The following is a 13,980-nucleotide window of genomic DNA, read 5'->3' as shown; positions in this document are numbered from 1 at the left end:
TATTAGATGACAGGAACATGGTCTAAAACAGAGCTTGCAGGTGCAGAGAACGGGACCCCTCAGCTGGGTCCATTTTGGGGGGCAGTGAGCCAGACAACCACGTCTGCACTTCACTCCATGTCCCAGCCAGCCCCAAACTGAAACTCCCTCCAGCCCCTCCTCCTCTGGGCTTTGTTCCTTTCCCGGGCCAGGAGGTCACCTGATTCCTTTGTTCTCCAACCCTTCAGCTCTCACCTTGCAGGGGGGGAAGGGCCCAGGCCATCAGTTGCCAGGAAACAGGGTGTTGGCCATTCTCTGTGTCCAGACCCCTGCACACACCTGCCCTCTAGGGCTTTGCAAGGATCATACACCCTTACCCCACCCCCTAGATACTTAAGAACTGCATAGGGGAAACTGAGGCACCCCCACAATATTCGGAGGAAACATTAAGAACAGGCCCACTTCGTCACATCTCTCCCCCCTTCGAGATCGAACTGAGCGGGATCACTTTACCCGGTGACCTGGGGAAGTTCGAAGCCACCAATGTTCCCATGGATGCCCCAGCGTCTCTCCCATTCCTTGGTAGGAGTTACACCAGGCCCTTCCAGTTTCACGCCCTCCCTTAGGTCGGGGTGGTCGATAGCACTCGCATGCCGCATATGGGAAGGTTTATGCGGCCCATGCCCTTTGGCCACCCCAAAACCCCAGGGGGTCAAACTGGGATTGGGTTTTCTCCCAGAGCTCCAGTCTGGAGGGCTGCAATTCGGGCTCTCTTGGTTAAGGGCCCCCATCTTGACCTGGGCCACATACTGTTCACTTACAGAACTAGCATGGAGACATCCCTTTCTCCACAACCTTGGCTCCCCAACAAGCTGGCCAAACACAGCCACTTGGTTATAGGACGGTATACCTTTCTTAACAGCTTTCACTCCATCTGAGACCTTCTCAAAGCTATCCACACTGGATCTTTCAACAGGAAAGTCAGTGGATCCATTCACAACAGAAAATTTCTGGCTGTTAGGAACTGAAACTTTCTTGATTAAATCACTTTCACACCCTTCAGTTGCAGTAAACTGCTTGCAAAGACTCCATGAGGATTCCTTTCCCAAGGGCTTTTCTATGCAACAATTCACCCCTCCCAGAAATTCTGCTCTTACCCTCTTTACCTAGGGCTTGCTCTAGGGGAACACTTTCCTGAGCAACAACAGACTCTTTCTGGGTCTCCCTTACATCCAGAATCACCTCTGGCCCATCAGGCGGATTCCTACACAATCCCCTTTCAGGCAAACTTACAGACTTCCTAGATAAAAGGTTAGAAGCATTCTCCTTCCCTTTGCCACACACAAGTTCAGGAATCTTTTCCTCCTTGCTACAGGTTTCCACGCCCTCAGTAGGTAACACAATCACATCACCTTCATGCTCTCCTTGTGCCCTGGCTAGGATCTCACCCTGATTAGACAGAGTTGCTCCACCCTTTCCAACAACACACTAGCAACAGGCAAAATACAAGCACCAGAATTGTCTGGTCTCTGGGATTTTACATAGACCCTAACTGGATGCGACCTAGTTACAGGGCCATTCTCCCGAGCAGACAGAAACTTAGGACCCTTCCCTTCCTGGGCTTTAGCTGAGTCCAGAACCAGCTCTGAGACAACTGCAGGACCCTCAACCATCACAGGCTGAAAGGCCCCTTCTGTCTGCTCCACAGACCAAGAAGAGCCGGACACACTTTCTCCTTTACCAGACACACAGGTTGGGATCTCATTCCCTTTGTCCCAGCACACAAGGCTGGTCACAGACAACTGCTTGGAGACCAGGGTAGCTCCCTCCATAGGCAAGTCAATACCCCTGACAGACAGAGACCCATTTCCTTCACTGTCCCAATTCTCCACCCAGCTAACAGGTAAGGTCCCGGGACTCTCATCTTCCACTCTCCTCGCCTTTGCACCCTGCTGACTGGACACAGCCATCAGATCACAAGGCTGCCTAGGCTCATCCAAACTTTCCTTACCAAGCACCTTGCCACTCCCCACAGATCCCCTGCCCTGCCTGTGTCTCCCCCCACTCAGCTGGGGTCTCAGCTCAGCACTGCCCTTGCTGTCCCAGTGGGGGCAGGCCACTGCTTTCCTCAATGCATCAGAGCCAGCGAGAGTCCCCACTCTTGTGTGCAAGGGGGCAGGGAGCATCTCTCTGTCCCACCCAACCCCAGGGGTCTGGTTACAGGCAGGCAGGTAGCCTGAGCCTAACGGCTCCTCCCTGCTGCCAGCCAGGTCATCTGCATTTTCACTGACCATTTCCCTCTCCGCCGATTGGTTCCCTGGATTCAAATTCAAACCCTTGGCAGTTACAGGAACAGGGCCTGGATCCTGTCCCAAAGAGACACAGTCACCCCACAACAGGGTCTCGCAGCTGGTGTCCTGGGGCACCCCAACGACCAGCCAGCCCCACTCCTCCTGGGTCTGCACAGGGATCTGGGCCATAGGGAAGGCGAGGGGCTTCGTCCCTGGGACCCTCACCCAGCTCACAGCGCCCCTCAGCATCTGAGGCTGCACCACCCAGGGTCTGACACCAGTTCTCTCTGTCCCAGGATCTCGCCACCCCAGGAATGTCTCCCCATTGACCATCACCTTCCGCTCCCACTGGGGGTCCGAGGGGCCTGGCCCCAGGAAACTCCACACAGACATATAGGTTGGGGTCAGGAGTGGGAGCCTGTCCACCTCCCCACCCATCTGGCTGATGGAGTCTGTGGCCTTGGGACCCAGCAAGGGAGCTAGACACCGGGGCTTTTCCGCAGGGTCCCCTTGGTTCAAATCTCCAGCCTGCTCAAAGGCAGTGAGGTGGGCATCCACCCCGCCCCCCTTAACTAGGGGCAGCAATTTAGTCTCGAGGTTCCCTGCGGAACTGGCCCCCCGGGATCTATCCCCACTCACCCCGGGGAGGTCCCCTAGGCCTCTCCGCTCCCCCACCGCCAGTTCATGCTGCTGCTGCTTCTGCAGCTCTTTCTCGGGCTCTCGCTGTCTCTCACAGTCCTCTTGCTCTCTCGGATTCAGCTCCAATCCCGTCCGTCTCGATCCCCCGATGGGGAACCCGATCGTGAAGACCCCCGTCTGGTCGGGGACAGGAGTCTTGGCGATGCCTGGCTCCCACTCCAGCTGCTCCCAGATCCTGCTATAGCCCCATTTGGGGTCAGGAATCTGTTCCTTAGAGCGGTCATCCTCCTCCAGCTGCACGGTTAACTCTGCTTTGGTGAACTTTCCAACGCTCAACCCTCTCTTTTTGCACAGGGTTACAATGTCCTTCTTAAGGAGACGGGGACAGGCCGTCACTCCGCTCTTCCCAAGTTGTTGTGGACTCAGAGGCCCGTGTGTTCTCAGCCCCCCACGGTTTCCAGGGAGAACCCCTAGTGTGCCAGCCCTTCTCGAGGTCACCACCTCTTTGCCAGGGTCGAGCTGCAGACTCCTCCGCCCCTTGGACTGGTCGCTGCAATCCCCAGGGGAACCCTGTTACTGCAAAAGTCCTTCTCTCTCCCCGCGCCAAGCTGCAGGCTCCTCCGCCCCTGAGACTGCTCACTGCAGTCCCCAGGGGGACCCCATTACTGCACAGTCCTTCTCGCTGGTCACACACTCCCAGGGGTTAACCGCCCCCCGAAACCGCTCCTCTCTGAGCCTTCAGCAGGCCTGGTCCTCGGCGATCCCCCTTCGTGTTACTGCTCCCCAGTCACTTACTGCAGGAAGCGCCATCCACGGGGTGCAGTACATCCCACCGCTACCACCAGTTGTCACGGAGTCCCTGGGCGATGCTCTGGAACTGCTCCCCATGAAGCCAGTCAGGACTCTGGGGCAGTCGCCTTTCTGTGAGCAGCCTGTCTTCAGGACACACAGCTCACACAGCTTCCACCTTCCTGGGTCTGACCTCGGAGCATTCAGCATCCTCTGCCCCTCCGTGCGCTTCCCCCCAGCGAGTCCACTCAGGTGGGGCTCCTGGGGAAGCCAGAGGGTCCTGCACCCCAACTCCGCAGTCAGACGTGACTCTCAGCCAGCCAGTAAAACAGAAGGTTTATTAGATGACAGGAACATGGTCTAAAACAGAGCTTGCAGGTGCAGAGAACGGGACCCCTCAGCTGGGTCCATTTTGGGGGGCAGTGAGCCAGACAACCACGTCTGCACTTCACTCCATGTCCCAGCCAGCCCCAAACTGAAACTCCCTCCAGCCCCTCCTCCTCTGGGCTTTGTTCCTTTCCCGGGCCAGGAGGTCACCTGATTCCTTTGTTCTCCAACCCTTCAGCTCTCACCTTGCAGGGGGGGAAGGGCCCAGGCCATCAGTTGCCAGGAAACAGGGTGTTGGCCATTCTCTGTGTCCAGACCCCTGCACACACCTGCCCTCTAGGGCTTTGCAAGGATCATACACCCTTACCCCACCCCCTAGATACTTAAGAACTGCATAGGGGAAACTGAGGCACCCCCACAATATTCGGAGGAAACATTAAGAACAGGCCCACTTCGTCACAATACTAAACTGGGAGGAGTGGTAGATACCCTGGAGGGCAGGGATAGGATACAGAGGGACCTAGACAAATTGGAGGATTGGGCCAAAAGAAATCTGATGAGGTTCAATAAGGACAAGTGCAGGGTCCTGCACTTAGGACGGAAGAACCCAATGCACAGCTACAGACTAGGGACCGAATGGCTAGGCAGCAGTTCTGCGAAAAGGACCTAGGGTTACAGTGGACGAGAAGCTGGATATGAGTCAGCAGTGTGCCCTTGTTGCCAAGAAGGCCAATGGCATTTTGGGATGTATAAGTAGGGGCATAGCGAGCAGATCGAGGGACGTGATCGTTCCCCTCTATTCGACATTGGTGAGGCCTCATCTGGAGTACTGTGTCTAGTTGTGGGCCCCACACTACAAGAAGGATGTGGATAAATTGGAGAGAGTCCAGCGAAGGGCAACAAAAATGATTAGGGGTCTGGGACACATGAGTTATGAGGAGAGGCTGAGGGAGCTGGGATTGTTTAGCCTGCAGAAGAGAAGAATGAGGGGGGATTTGATAGCTGCTTTCAACTACCTGAAAGGGGGTTCCAAAGAGGATGGCTCTAGACTGTTCTCAATGGTAGCAGATGACAGAACGAGGAGTAATGGTCTCAAGTTGCAGTGGGGGAGGTTTAGATTGGATATTAGGAAAAACTTTTTCACTAAGAGGGTGGTGAAACACTGGAATGCGTTACCTAGGGAGGTGGTAGAATCTCCTTCCTTAGAGGTTTTTAAGGTCAGGCTTGACAAAGCCCTGGCTGGGATGATTTAACTGGGAATTGGTCCTGCTTCGAGCAGGGGGTTGGACTAGATGACCTTCTGGGGTCCCTTCCAACCCTGATATTCTATGATTCTATGATTCTATGATAGGGGCCCACGGCAGAGCCAGGCTGCTGGAGGCTCAGAGGTGCAGTCCCGGGAGTTTAACCCTCGTGAGAGTGGCCCCCCGAGAAGGGCTGTCGCACGGAAGGGGAGCCCCCCCAGGGACTGTCCGGAACTGAGCGAGCCCGAATCCCGGGCGTCTGGGACAGAGTGGGCAGAGGACCAGCGAGTAAATGGCGTGAGCCGCTCCCCAGGGAGACGGCTACCGAGCCGAGGGCCGGGGGAAGAGCTGGAGCAGGAGAATGGGGTCGGGTACCAGGGGCCAGGCCCAGCGGGGCCCAGGCCAGGGGCCCGTCTCAGGAGCTGCAGGGATCCGGCTGGATGCACCCAGCTGAGCTCTGGTCAGGCCCCCGAGGGTTACAGCCCCCCAGAGGCAGGGAGCCAGAGGCTTGGACTCCCCCCAGCAGCCCAGAGCAGTGACAGCTCCTCAGGCCCACCGGCAGCTCCCTCCCACGGGCCTGGGTCCCATCTCCCACCCCCACGGGCCCCACGGCGCCGCCCCACGGCGCCGCCCTCACCTGCGTGGCCTGGGCGCTGAGCGTGTCATAGGCGATGGTCCCCACTTCCCAGTTCTTGATCCGCGAGTATCTCGGGGGCTCAATGGGGGGGATGGGCACAGAGCTGGCGGGAGAGGAGAGGGGGCACAGTCAGCTAGGGGACCCTCTGTGAGAGCATCACCCTCACCAGCGCCCCTCCTGCCCCCCCACCAGGGCCTGTCCTGCCCCCTCACCAGCGCCCCTCCTGCCCCCTCACCAGGGCCTGTCCTGCCCCCCCACCAGCGCCCCTCCTGCCCCCCCACCAGGGCCTGTCCTGCCCCCTCACCAGCGCCCCTCCTGCCCCCTCACCAGCGCCCCTCCTGCCCCCCCACCAGGGCCTGTCCTGCCCCCTCACCAGCGCCCCTCCTGCCCCCTCACCAGGGCCTGTCCTGCCCCCTCACCTGCGCCCCTCCTGCCCCCTCACCAGCGCCCCTCCTGCCCCCCCACCAGGGCCTGTCCTGCCCCCTCACCAGCGCCCCTCCTGCCCCCTCACCTGCGCCCCTCCTGCCCCCTCACCAGGGCCTGTCCTGCCCCCTCACCAGCGCCCCTCCTGCCCCCTCACCAGGGCCTGTCCTGCCCCCTCACCAGCGCCCCTCCTGCCCCCTCACCAGCGCCCCTCCTGCCCCCTCACCAGGGCCCCTCCTGCCCCCTCACCAGGGCCCCTCCTGCCCCCTCACCAGGGCCCCTCCTGCCCCCTCACCAGGGCCCCTCCTGCCCCCTCACCAGCGCCCCTCCTGCCCCCTCACCAGGGCCTGTCCTGCCCCCTCACCAGCGCCCCTCCTGCCCCCTCACCAGGGCCTGTCCTGCCCCCTCACCAGCGCCCCTCCTGCCCCCTCACCAGCGCCCCTCCTGCCCCCCCACCAGGGCCTGTCCTGCCCCCTCACCAGCGCCCCTCCTGCCCCCTCACCAGGGCCTGTCCTGCCCCCTCACCAGCGCCCCTCCTGCCCCCTCACCAGCGCCCCTCCTGCCCCCTCACCAGGGCCTGTCCTGCCCCCCCACCAGCGCCCCTCCTGCCCCCTCACCAGGGCCCCTCCTGCCCCCCCACCAGGGCCCCTCCTGCCCCCTCACCAGGGCCTGTCCTGCCCCCTCACCAGGGCCCCTCCTGCCCCCTCACCAGCGCCCCTCCTGCCCCCTCACCAGGGCCTGTCCTGCCCCCTCACCAGCGCCCCTCCTGCCCCCTCACCAGGGCCTGTCCTGCCCCCTCACCAGCGCCCCTCCTGCCCCCTCACCAGCGCCCCTCCTGCCCCCTCACCAGGGCCTGTCCTGCCCCCTCACCAGCGCCCCTCCTGCCCCCTCACCAGCGCCCCTCCTGCCCCCTCACCAGGGCCTGTCCTGCCCCCTCACCAGGGCCCCTCCTGCCCCCTCACCAGCGCCCCTCCTGCCCCCCCACCAGCGCCCCTCCTGCCCCCTCACCAGGGCCCCTCCTGCCCCCTCACCAGCGCCCCTCCTGCCCCCTCACCAGCGCCCCTCCTGCCCCCTCACCAGGGCCCCTCCTGCCCCCTCACCAGCGCCCCTCCTGCCCCCTCACCAGGGCCCCTCCTGCCCCCTCACCAGCGCCCCTCCTGCCCCCCCACCAGCGCCCCTCCTGCCCCCTCACCAGGGCCTGTCCTGCCCCCTCACCAGGGCCCGTCCTGCCCCCTCACCAGGGCCCCTCCTGCCCCCCCACCAGGGCCTGTCCTGCCCCCTCACCAGCGCCCCTCCTGCCCCCTCACCAGGGCCCCTCCTGCCCCCTCACCAGGGCCTGTCCTGCCCCCTCACCAGCGCCCCTCCTGCCCCCCCACCAGCACCCCTCCTGCCCCCTCACCAGGGCCTGTCCTGCCCCCTCACCAGCGCCCCTCCTGCCCCCTCACCAGCGCCCCTCCTGCCCCCTCACCAGGGCCTGTCCTGCCCCCTCACCAGGGCCCGTCCTGCCCCCTCACCAGGGCCCCTCCTGCCCCCCCACCAGCGCCCCTCCTGCCCTCTCACCAGCGCCCCTCCTGCCCCCTCACCAGGGCCCCTCCTGCCCCCCCACCAGCGCCCCTCCTGCCCCCTCACCAGCGCCCCTCCTGCCCCCCCACCAGCGCCCCTCCTGCCCCCTCACCAGCACCCCTCCTGCCCCCTCACCAGGGCCCCTCCTGCCCCCCCACCAGTGCCCCTCCTGCCCCCTCACCAGGGCCCCTCCTGCCCCCCCACCAGTGCCCCTCCTGCCCCCTCACCAGGGCCCCTCCTGCCCCCTCACCAGCGCCCCTCCTGCCCCCTCACCAGCGCCCCTCCTGCCCTCTCACCAGCGCCCCTCCTGCCCCCTCACCAGGGCCTGTCCTGCCCCCTCACCAGCGCCCCTCCTGCCCCCCCCCCAGCGCCCCTCCTGCCCCCTCACCAGGGCCCCTCCTGCCCCCCCACCAGCACCCCTCCTGCCCCCTCACCAGCACCCCTCCTGCCCCCTCACCAGGGCCTGTCCTGCCCCCTCACCAGGGCCCCTCCTGCCCCCCCACCAGGGCCTGTCCTGCCCCCTCACCAGGGCCCCTCCTGCCCCCCCACCAGCGCCCCTCCTGCCCCCTCACCAGGGCCTGTCCTGCCCCCCCACCAGCGCCCCTCCTGCCCCCCCACCAGCGCCCCTCCTGCCCCCTCACCAGGGCCCCTCCTGCCCCCTCACCAGGGCCTGTCCTGCCCCCTCACCAGGGCCCCTCCTGCCCCCCCACCAGGGCCTGTCCTGCCCCCCCACCAGGGCCTGTCCTGCCCCCTCACCAGCGCCCCTCCTGCCCCCTCACCAGCGCCCCTCCTGCCCCCTCACCAGGGCCTGTCCTGCCCCCCCACCAGGGCCTGTCCTGCCCCCTCACCAGCACCCCTCCTGCCCCCTCACCAGCGCCCCTCCTGCCCCCTCACCAGCGCCCCTCCTGCCCCCCCACCAGGGCCTGTCCTGCCCACCCACCAGCGCCCCTCCTGCCCCCTCACCAGCGCCCCTCCTGCCCCCCCACCAGCGCCCCTCCTGCCCCCTCACCAGCACCCCTCCTGCCCCCTCACCAGGGCCCCTCCTGCCCCCCCACCAGTGCCCCTCCTGCCCCCTCACCAGCGCCCCTCCTGCCCCCTCACCAGGGCCCCTCCTGCCCCCTCACCAGGGCCTGTCCTGCCCCCTCACCAGGGCCCCTCCTGCCCCCTCACCAGGGCCTGTCCTGCCCCCTCACCAGGGCCCCTCCTGCCCCCCCACCAGTGCCCCTCCTGCCCCCTCACCAGCGCCCCTCCTGCCCCCTCACCAGGGCCCCTCCTGCCCCCTCACCAGGGCCTGTCCTGCCCCCTCACCAGGGCCCCTCCTGCCCCCCCACCAGGGCCTGTCCTGCCCCCTCACCAGGGCCCCTCCTGCCCCCCCACCAGCGCCCCTCCTGCCCCCTCACCAGGGCCTGTCCTGCCCCCCCACCAGCGCCCCTCCTGCCCCCTCACCAGGGCCCCTCCTGCCCCCTCACCAGGGCCTGTCCTGCCCCCTCACCAGGGCCCCTCCTGCCCCCCCACCAGGGCCTGTCCTGCCCCCCCACCAGGGCCTGTCCTGCCCCCTCACCAGCGCCCCTCCTGCCCCCTCACCAGGGCCTGTCCTGCCCCCTCACCAGGGCCCCTCCTGCCCCCCCACCAGGGCCTGTCCTGCCCCCCCACCAGGGCCTGTCCTGCCCCCTCACCAGCGCCCCTCCTGCCCCCTCACCAGCGCCCCTCCTGCCCCCTCACCAGGGCCCCTCCTGCCCCCCCACCAGGGCCTGTCCTGCCCCCTCACCAGCGCCCCTCCTGCCCCCCCACCAGCGCCCCTCCTGCCCCCTCACCAGGGCCCCTCCTGCCCCCTCACCAGGGCCCCTCCTGCCCCCTCACCAGCGCCCCTCCTGCCCCCTCACCAGGGCCTGTCCTGCCCCCTCACCAGGGCCCCTCCTGCCCTCTCACCAGCGCCCCTCCTGCCCCCTCACCAGCGCCCCTCCTGCCCCCTCACCAGGGCCCGTCCTGCCCCCTCACCAGCGCCCCTCCTGCCCCCTCACCAGCGCCCCTCCTGCCCCCTCACCAGCGCCCCTCCTGCCCCCTCACCAGGGCCTGTCCTGCCCCCTCACCAGGGCCCCTCCTGCCCTCTCACCAGCGCCCCTCCTGCCCCCTCACCAGCGCCCCTCCTGCCCCCTCACCAGGGCCTGTCCTGCCCCCTCACCAGCGCCCCTCCTGCCCCCTCACCAGCACCCCTCCTGCCCCCTCACCAGCACCCCTCCTGCCCCCTCACCAGCGCCCCTCCTGCTCTCTAGCAGCGCTCCTCCTCCCCCAGCAGGGCCCCTCCTGCCCCCCCAGCGCCCTTCCTGCCCCCACCAGTGTCCCTGGTTGGGGTCTCTGGGGGGGCGCTGTAGGGGGAGGGGCAGGGACTCAGGAGAGAGTGCTGTAGGGGGAGAGGCGGGGGCTCAGTGGGGGGTGCTGTAAGGGGAGGGGCAGGGGCTCAGGAGAGGGTGCTGGAGGGGTGGGGAGGGGCAGGGGCTCAGGAGGGGGTGCTGGAGGGGGAGGGGAGGGGCAGGGGCTCAGTGGGGGGTGCTGGAGGGGGAGGGGGGCTCAGGAGGGGATGCTATGGGGAGGGGTGGGGGATCAGGAGGGGGCATGGTATGGGGCGGGGAGGGGGCTCAGTGGGGGCGCTGTTGGGGGGGACTCGGGGCCCTGGAGGTTCTGTCTCTCACCCCCGTCTTTCCGGGACACGTTCCCAGTCTCCGTCACGCAGCGTCCCCAGCTCTTGGGTGTCTGCTCCCGGGGGCCGGGCCGACCCCCCCGGCCCGGGGTCCCAAGGGGACTATGTGGCAGAGCACCCCTGAATGCCAGCCCGGTGCCCGTGTCCCCGCCCCTGCCTGGCCAGCGCAGCCCCCTGGCCCTTACCTGGCCCTGGCGCCGTCCGGGGGCCCGGAGCCCCTGTGCCGGGAGCAGAGGCTGAGGGCACAGCTGCGGGCAGGCTCAGGCAGCGCTGCCTGCAGGTTCCCCATCGCGCCGCGACTGTGCTCCCGGGCAACCGCGCCGAGACCGGCCCCGGCCCCAGGCACTTCCTCTGCAGGGAAAGGGCCGGGGACCAGCCGGGGACTGAGTCACTCCCACACTCTGCCCGGCACACAGTGGGGAGGGGGTGGGCACCGAGCCAGGACTCCTGGGTTCTAGCCCCGCCCTGGGGGCAGCGGGGCCAGGGGTTAGAGCAGGAGGATGTGGGGCTGGGAGCCGGGACTCCTGGGTTCTAGCCCAGCCCTGGGAGGGGAGGTCTAGTGGTAAGAGTGGAGGAGGGGCAGCAGCCAGGACTCCTGGGTTCTCGCCCATCTCTACACCTGCTTCCCCATCGGTGTGGCAGATTAGCTGGGCCGTGGGGCAGGGCACGTATCAGCGGCCACACTGCCCTGCTCAGCGAGGCCGGGACACGCGGGCCGGGTTTCCTCCCTCCTGCTGGCGCCAGCAGCTGGTTCGGAGCCAGGTCGTCCCCTTGGGGCTGAGGTGTCAGGAAAGCCCAGGGCCCCACAGCCAGCGTAGGCCAGCTGAACGCTGTACACGTGCCCCAGGAAGGGACCAAGCCAGCAGCAGCCACCCCCGGCGCCCAGCCCCGAGCCCCCGAGCGCAGGGCAGCGCCAGCCCGTGTCTGCAAACCCCCCCCCCACCGCGCCTAGCCCCAAGCCCCCCCAGCCGAGGGCAGCGCCGGCCCGTGTCTGCAAGCGACCCCTTTGTCCAGCCCCGAGCCCCCCAGTGCAGGGCAGCGCCAGCCCGTGTCTGCAACCCCCCCCGCGCCTATCCCCAAGCCCCCCCAGCCGAGGGCAGCACCGGCCCGTGTCTGCAGGCGACCCCTTTGTCCAGCCCCGAGCCCCCCCCAGCGCAGGGCAGTGCCGGCCCATGTCCGCAAACCCCACACCCCCCGCGCCCAGCCCCGAGCCCCCCCAGCGCAGGGCAGTGCCGGCCCGTGTCTGCAAAACCCCCCACCCCCGCGCCTATCCCCGAGCCCCCCAGTGCAGGGCAGCGCCGGCCCGTGTCTGCAACCCCCCCACACCCTGCGCCTAGCCCCAAGCCCCCCCAGCCGAGGGCAGCGCCGGTCCGTGTCTGCAGGCACCCCCCTTTGTCCAGCCCCGAGCCTCCCCAGCGCAGGGCAGCGCCAGCCCGTGTCTGCAAACCCCCCCCACCCCCGCGCCCAGCCCCGAGCCCCCCCAGCCTGAGCTTCCCTGCCCCCACTCTGCCCCCATGGTCGCTATTCCTCCCCCCAGCACGATCACTATCCCCCTCAGGCTATTCCCCACCCCGGGCGCAGGGGTCCGGGTGCCCGACGCAGAGCTGCCAGGCTGGGCTGCTCGGGGTCACCGCCGACACACGGGGAGCATCGCACCCGGCGGGGCCCAGCACGGCCTCCCGCAGGCCTCGGGCCAGGAGCATGGAGCGAGGCGGGGCAGCAGGAGGCCACGGGGCTGCCCTAGGGAACTGGGGGTCTGCTCAGGGGTCCGTGCCAAGGGCTGGTGACAGGCTGGGCACAGACCGGCCCTGTGGCGTGCAGGGGATGTAACCCTATCACCCATCCCCACTGCATCACTCCAGGCTGTGGTGACTGGGGCGTGTGGGGGGGCCCAGCCGGGCAGGCCCCTGGGTTGGGAGCGCTGGCAGAGATTCTCCCCCCGGGCTTACTGCCACTCTGGCTACCCCCTCTGGGGCCTGTGGGGAGGGGAGGGAAGGGGCTGCGTGTGCTTTCCTGGCGCTGCCCTGAATTAAACCAACTGCACCCCCTTGGCCCCTGCAAGCCTCCCTGCCTCCCTGCTGTGTCCCCAACCCGAGCCTCCCTGCCCCGCACTCTGCCCCCAGCCTGAGCCTCCCTGCCCCCCTGCTCTGTCCCCAGCCTGAGAAACTAAATGGGGGTGTGTGGGGCCTGCAGACATGGGCTGGTGCTGCCCTGCGCTGGGGGGGCTTGGGGTGGGCGCGGAGGGGTGTGGGGCCTGTTACCACTCAAGAAAGCGATCTTGGAGTCAGTGTGGACAGTTCTCTGAAAACATCCACTCAATGTGCAACGGCAGTCAAAAAAGCAAACAGAATGCTGGGAATCAGGACAGGGAGAGATAATGAGACAGAAAATATTGTATTACCTCTATGTAAATCCATGGTACACCCACATCTTGAATACTGCTTGCAGATGTGGTCGCCCCATCTCAGAAAAGATACATTGGAATTGGAAAAGGTTCAGAAAAGGGCAACACAAATGATTAAGGGTATGGAACGTCTTCCGTATGAGGGGAGATTAATAAGACTGGGACTTTTCAGCTTGGAAAAGAGACGACTAAGGGGGGATACGATTGAGGTCTATAAAATCATGACGGGTGTGGAGAAAGTGAATAAGGAAGTGTTATTTACTCCTCCTCATAACACAAGAACTAGTGGTCACCCAATGAAATTTAATAGGCAGATGGTTTAAAACAAACACAAGGAAGTATTTCTTCACACAGCACACAGTCAATCTGTGGAACTCCTTGCCAGAGGATGTTGTGAAGGCCAGGACTATAACAAGGTTCTGTGACATTATTGACATAAACTGTGACCGTATAGATCATTGTTGCAACCAAGGTCCTATAGCTGCATCAAATCTTGTACAGAGTAGCAGCCGTGTTAGTCTGTATTCGCAAAAAGAAAAGGAGGACTTGTGGCACCTTAGAGACTAACCAATTTATTTGAGCATGAGCTTTCGTGAGCTACAGCTCACTTCATCGGAGCTCACGAAAGCTCATGCTCAAATAAATTGGTTAGTCTCTAAGGTGCCACAAGTCCTCCTTTTCTTTTTGTGAATACAGACTAACACGGCTGCTACTCTGAAACTTAACTGACAATGGACCTTGGGAGACTCCAATCCACATCTGAGGAGCCTTCCTGGGAATGTTCAAGGTGGCATGTGGGCAATGGCTGCCGCCTGCAAACTGAGTCGTACATGGAAAAGGACCTAGGGGTGACAGTGGACGAGAAGCTGGATATGAGTCAGCAGTGTGCCCTTGTTGCCAAGAAGGCCAATGGCATTTTGGGATGTATAAGTAGGGGCATAGCGAGCAGATCGAGGGATGTGATCGTTCCCCTCTATTCGACATTG

At 65.0% G+C, this 13,980-nt stretch overlaps 1 protein-coding gene across 2 annotated transcripts in view; it reads right to left on the bottom strand.

Annotated features, from left to right (window-relative positions):
- NOS3 (nitric oxide synthase 3) overlaps positions 1–10,944 on the bottom strand; it is a 90,048-nt gene extending 79,104 nt beyond the window's left edge. The window contains exons 1-2 of one of the 2 annotated variants that reach the window (XM_073334950.2): positions 10,776–10,944; positions 5,907–6,009 (exon numbers count right to left, since the gene is read on the bottom strand). In XM_073334950.2, coding sequence (XP_073191051.1) covers positions 5,907–6,009; positions 10,776–10,879 — 207 coding nt within the window. In that variant the 5' untranslated portion in view covers positions 10,880–10,944. The remainder of the gene's footprint in view (positions 1–5,906; positions 6,010–10,775) is intronic. The other variant, XM_073334952.2, reaches the window with a different exon arrangement.
- Positions 10,945–13,980: the final 3,036 nt, after the last annotated feature.

This window comes from Lepidochelys kempii, chromosome 2 (assembly GCF_965140285.1).
Source record: "Lepidochelys kempii isolate rLepKem1 chromosome 2, rLepKem1.hap1, whole genome shotgun sequence".
NCBI classification, from domain to species: domain Eukaryota; kingdom Metazoa; phylum Chordata; order Testudines; family Cheloniidae; genus Lepidochelys; species Lepidochelys kempii.
The sequence above is the reverse complement of the archived record's forward strand: the minus strand, read 5'-3'. Positions and strand labels throughout refer to the sequence as shown.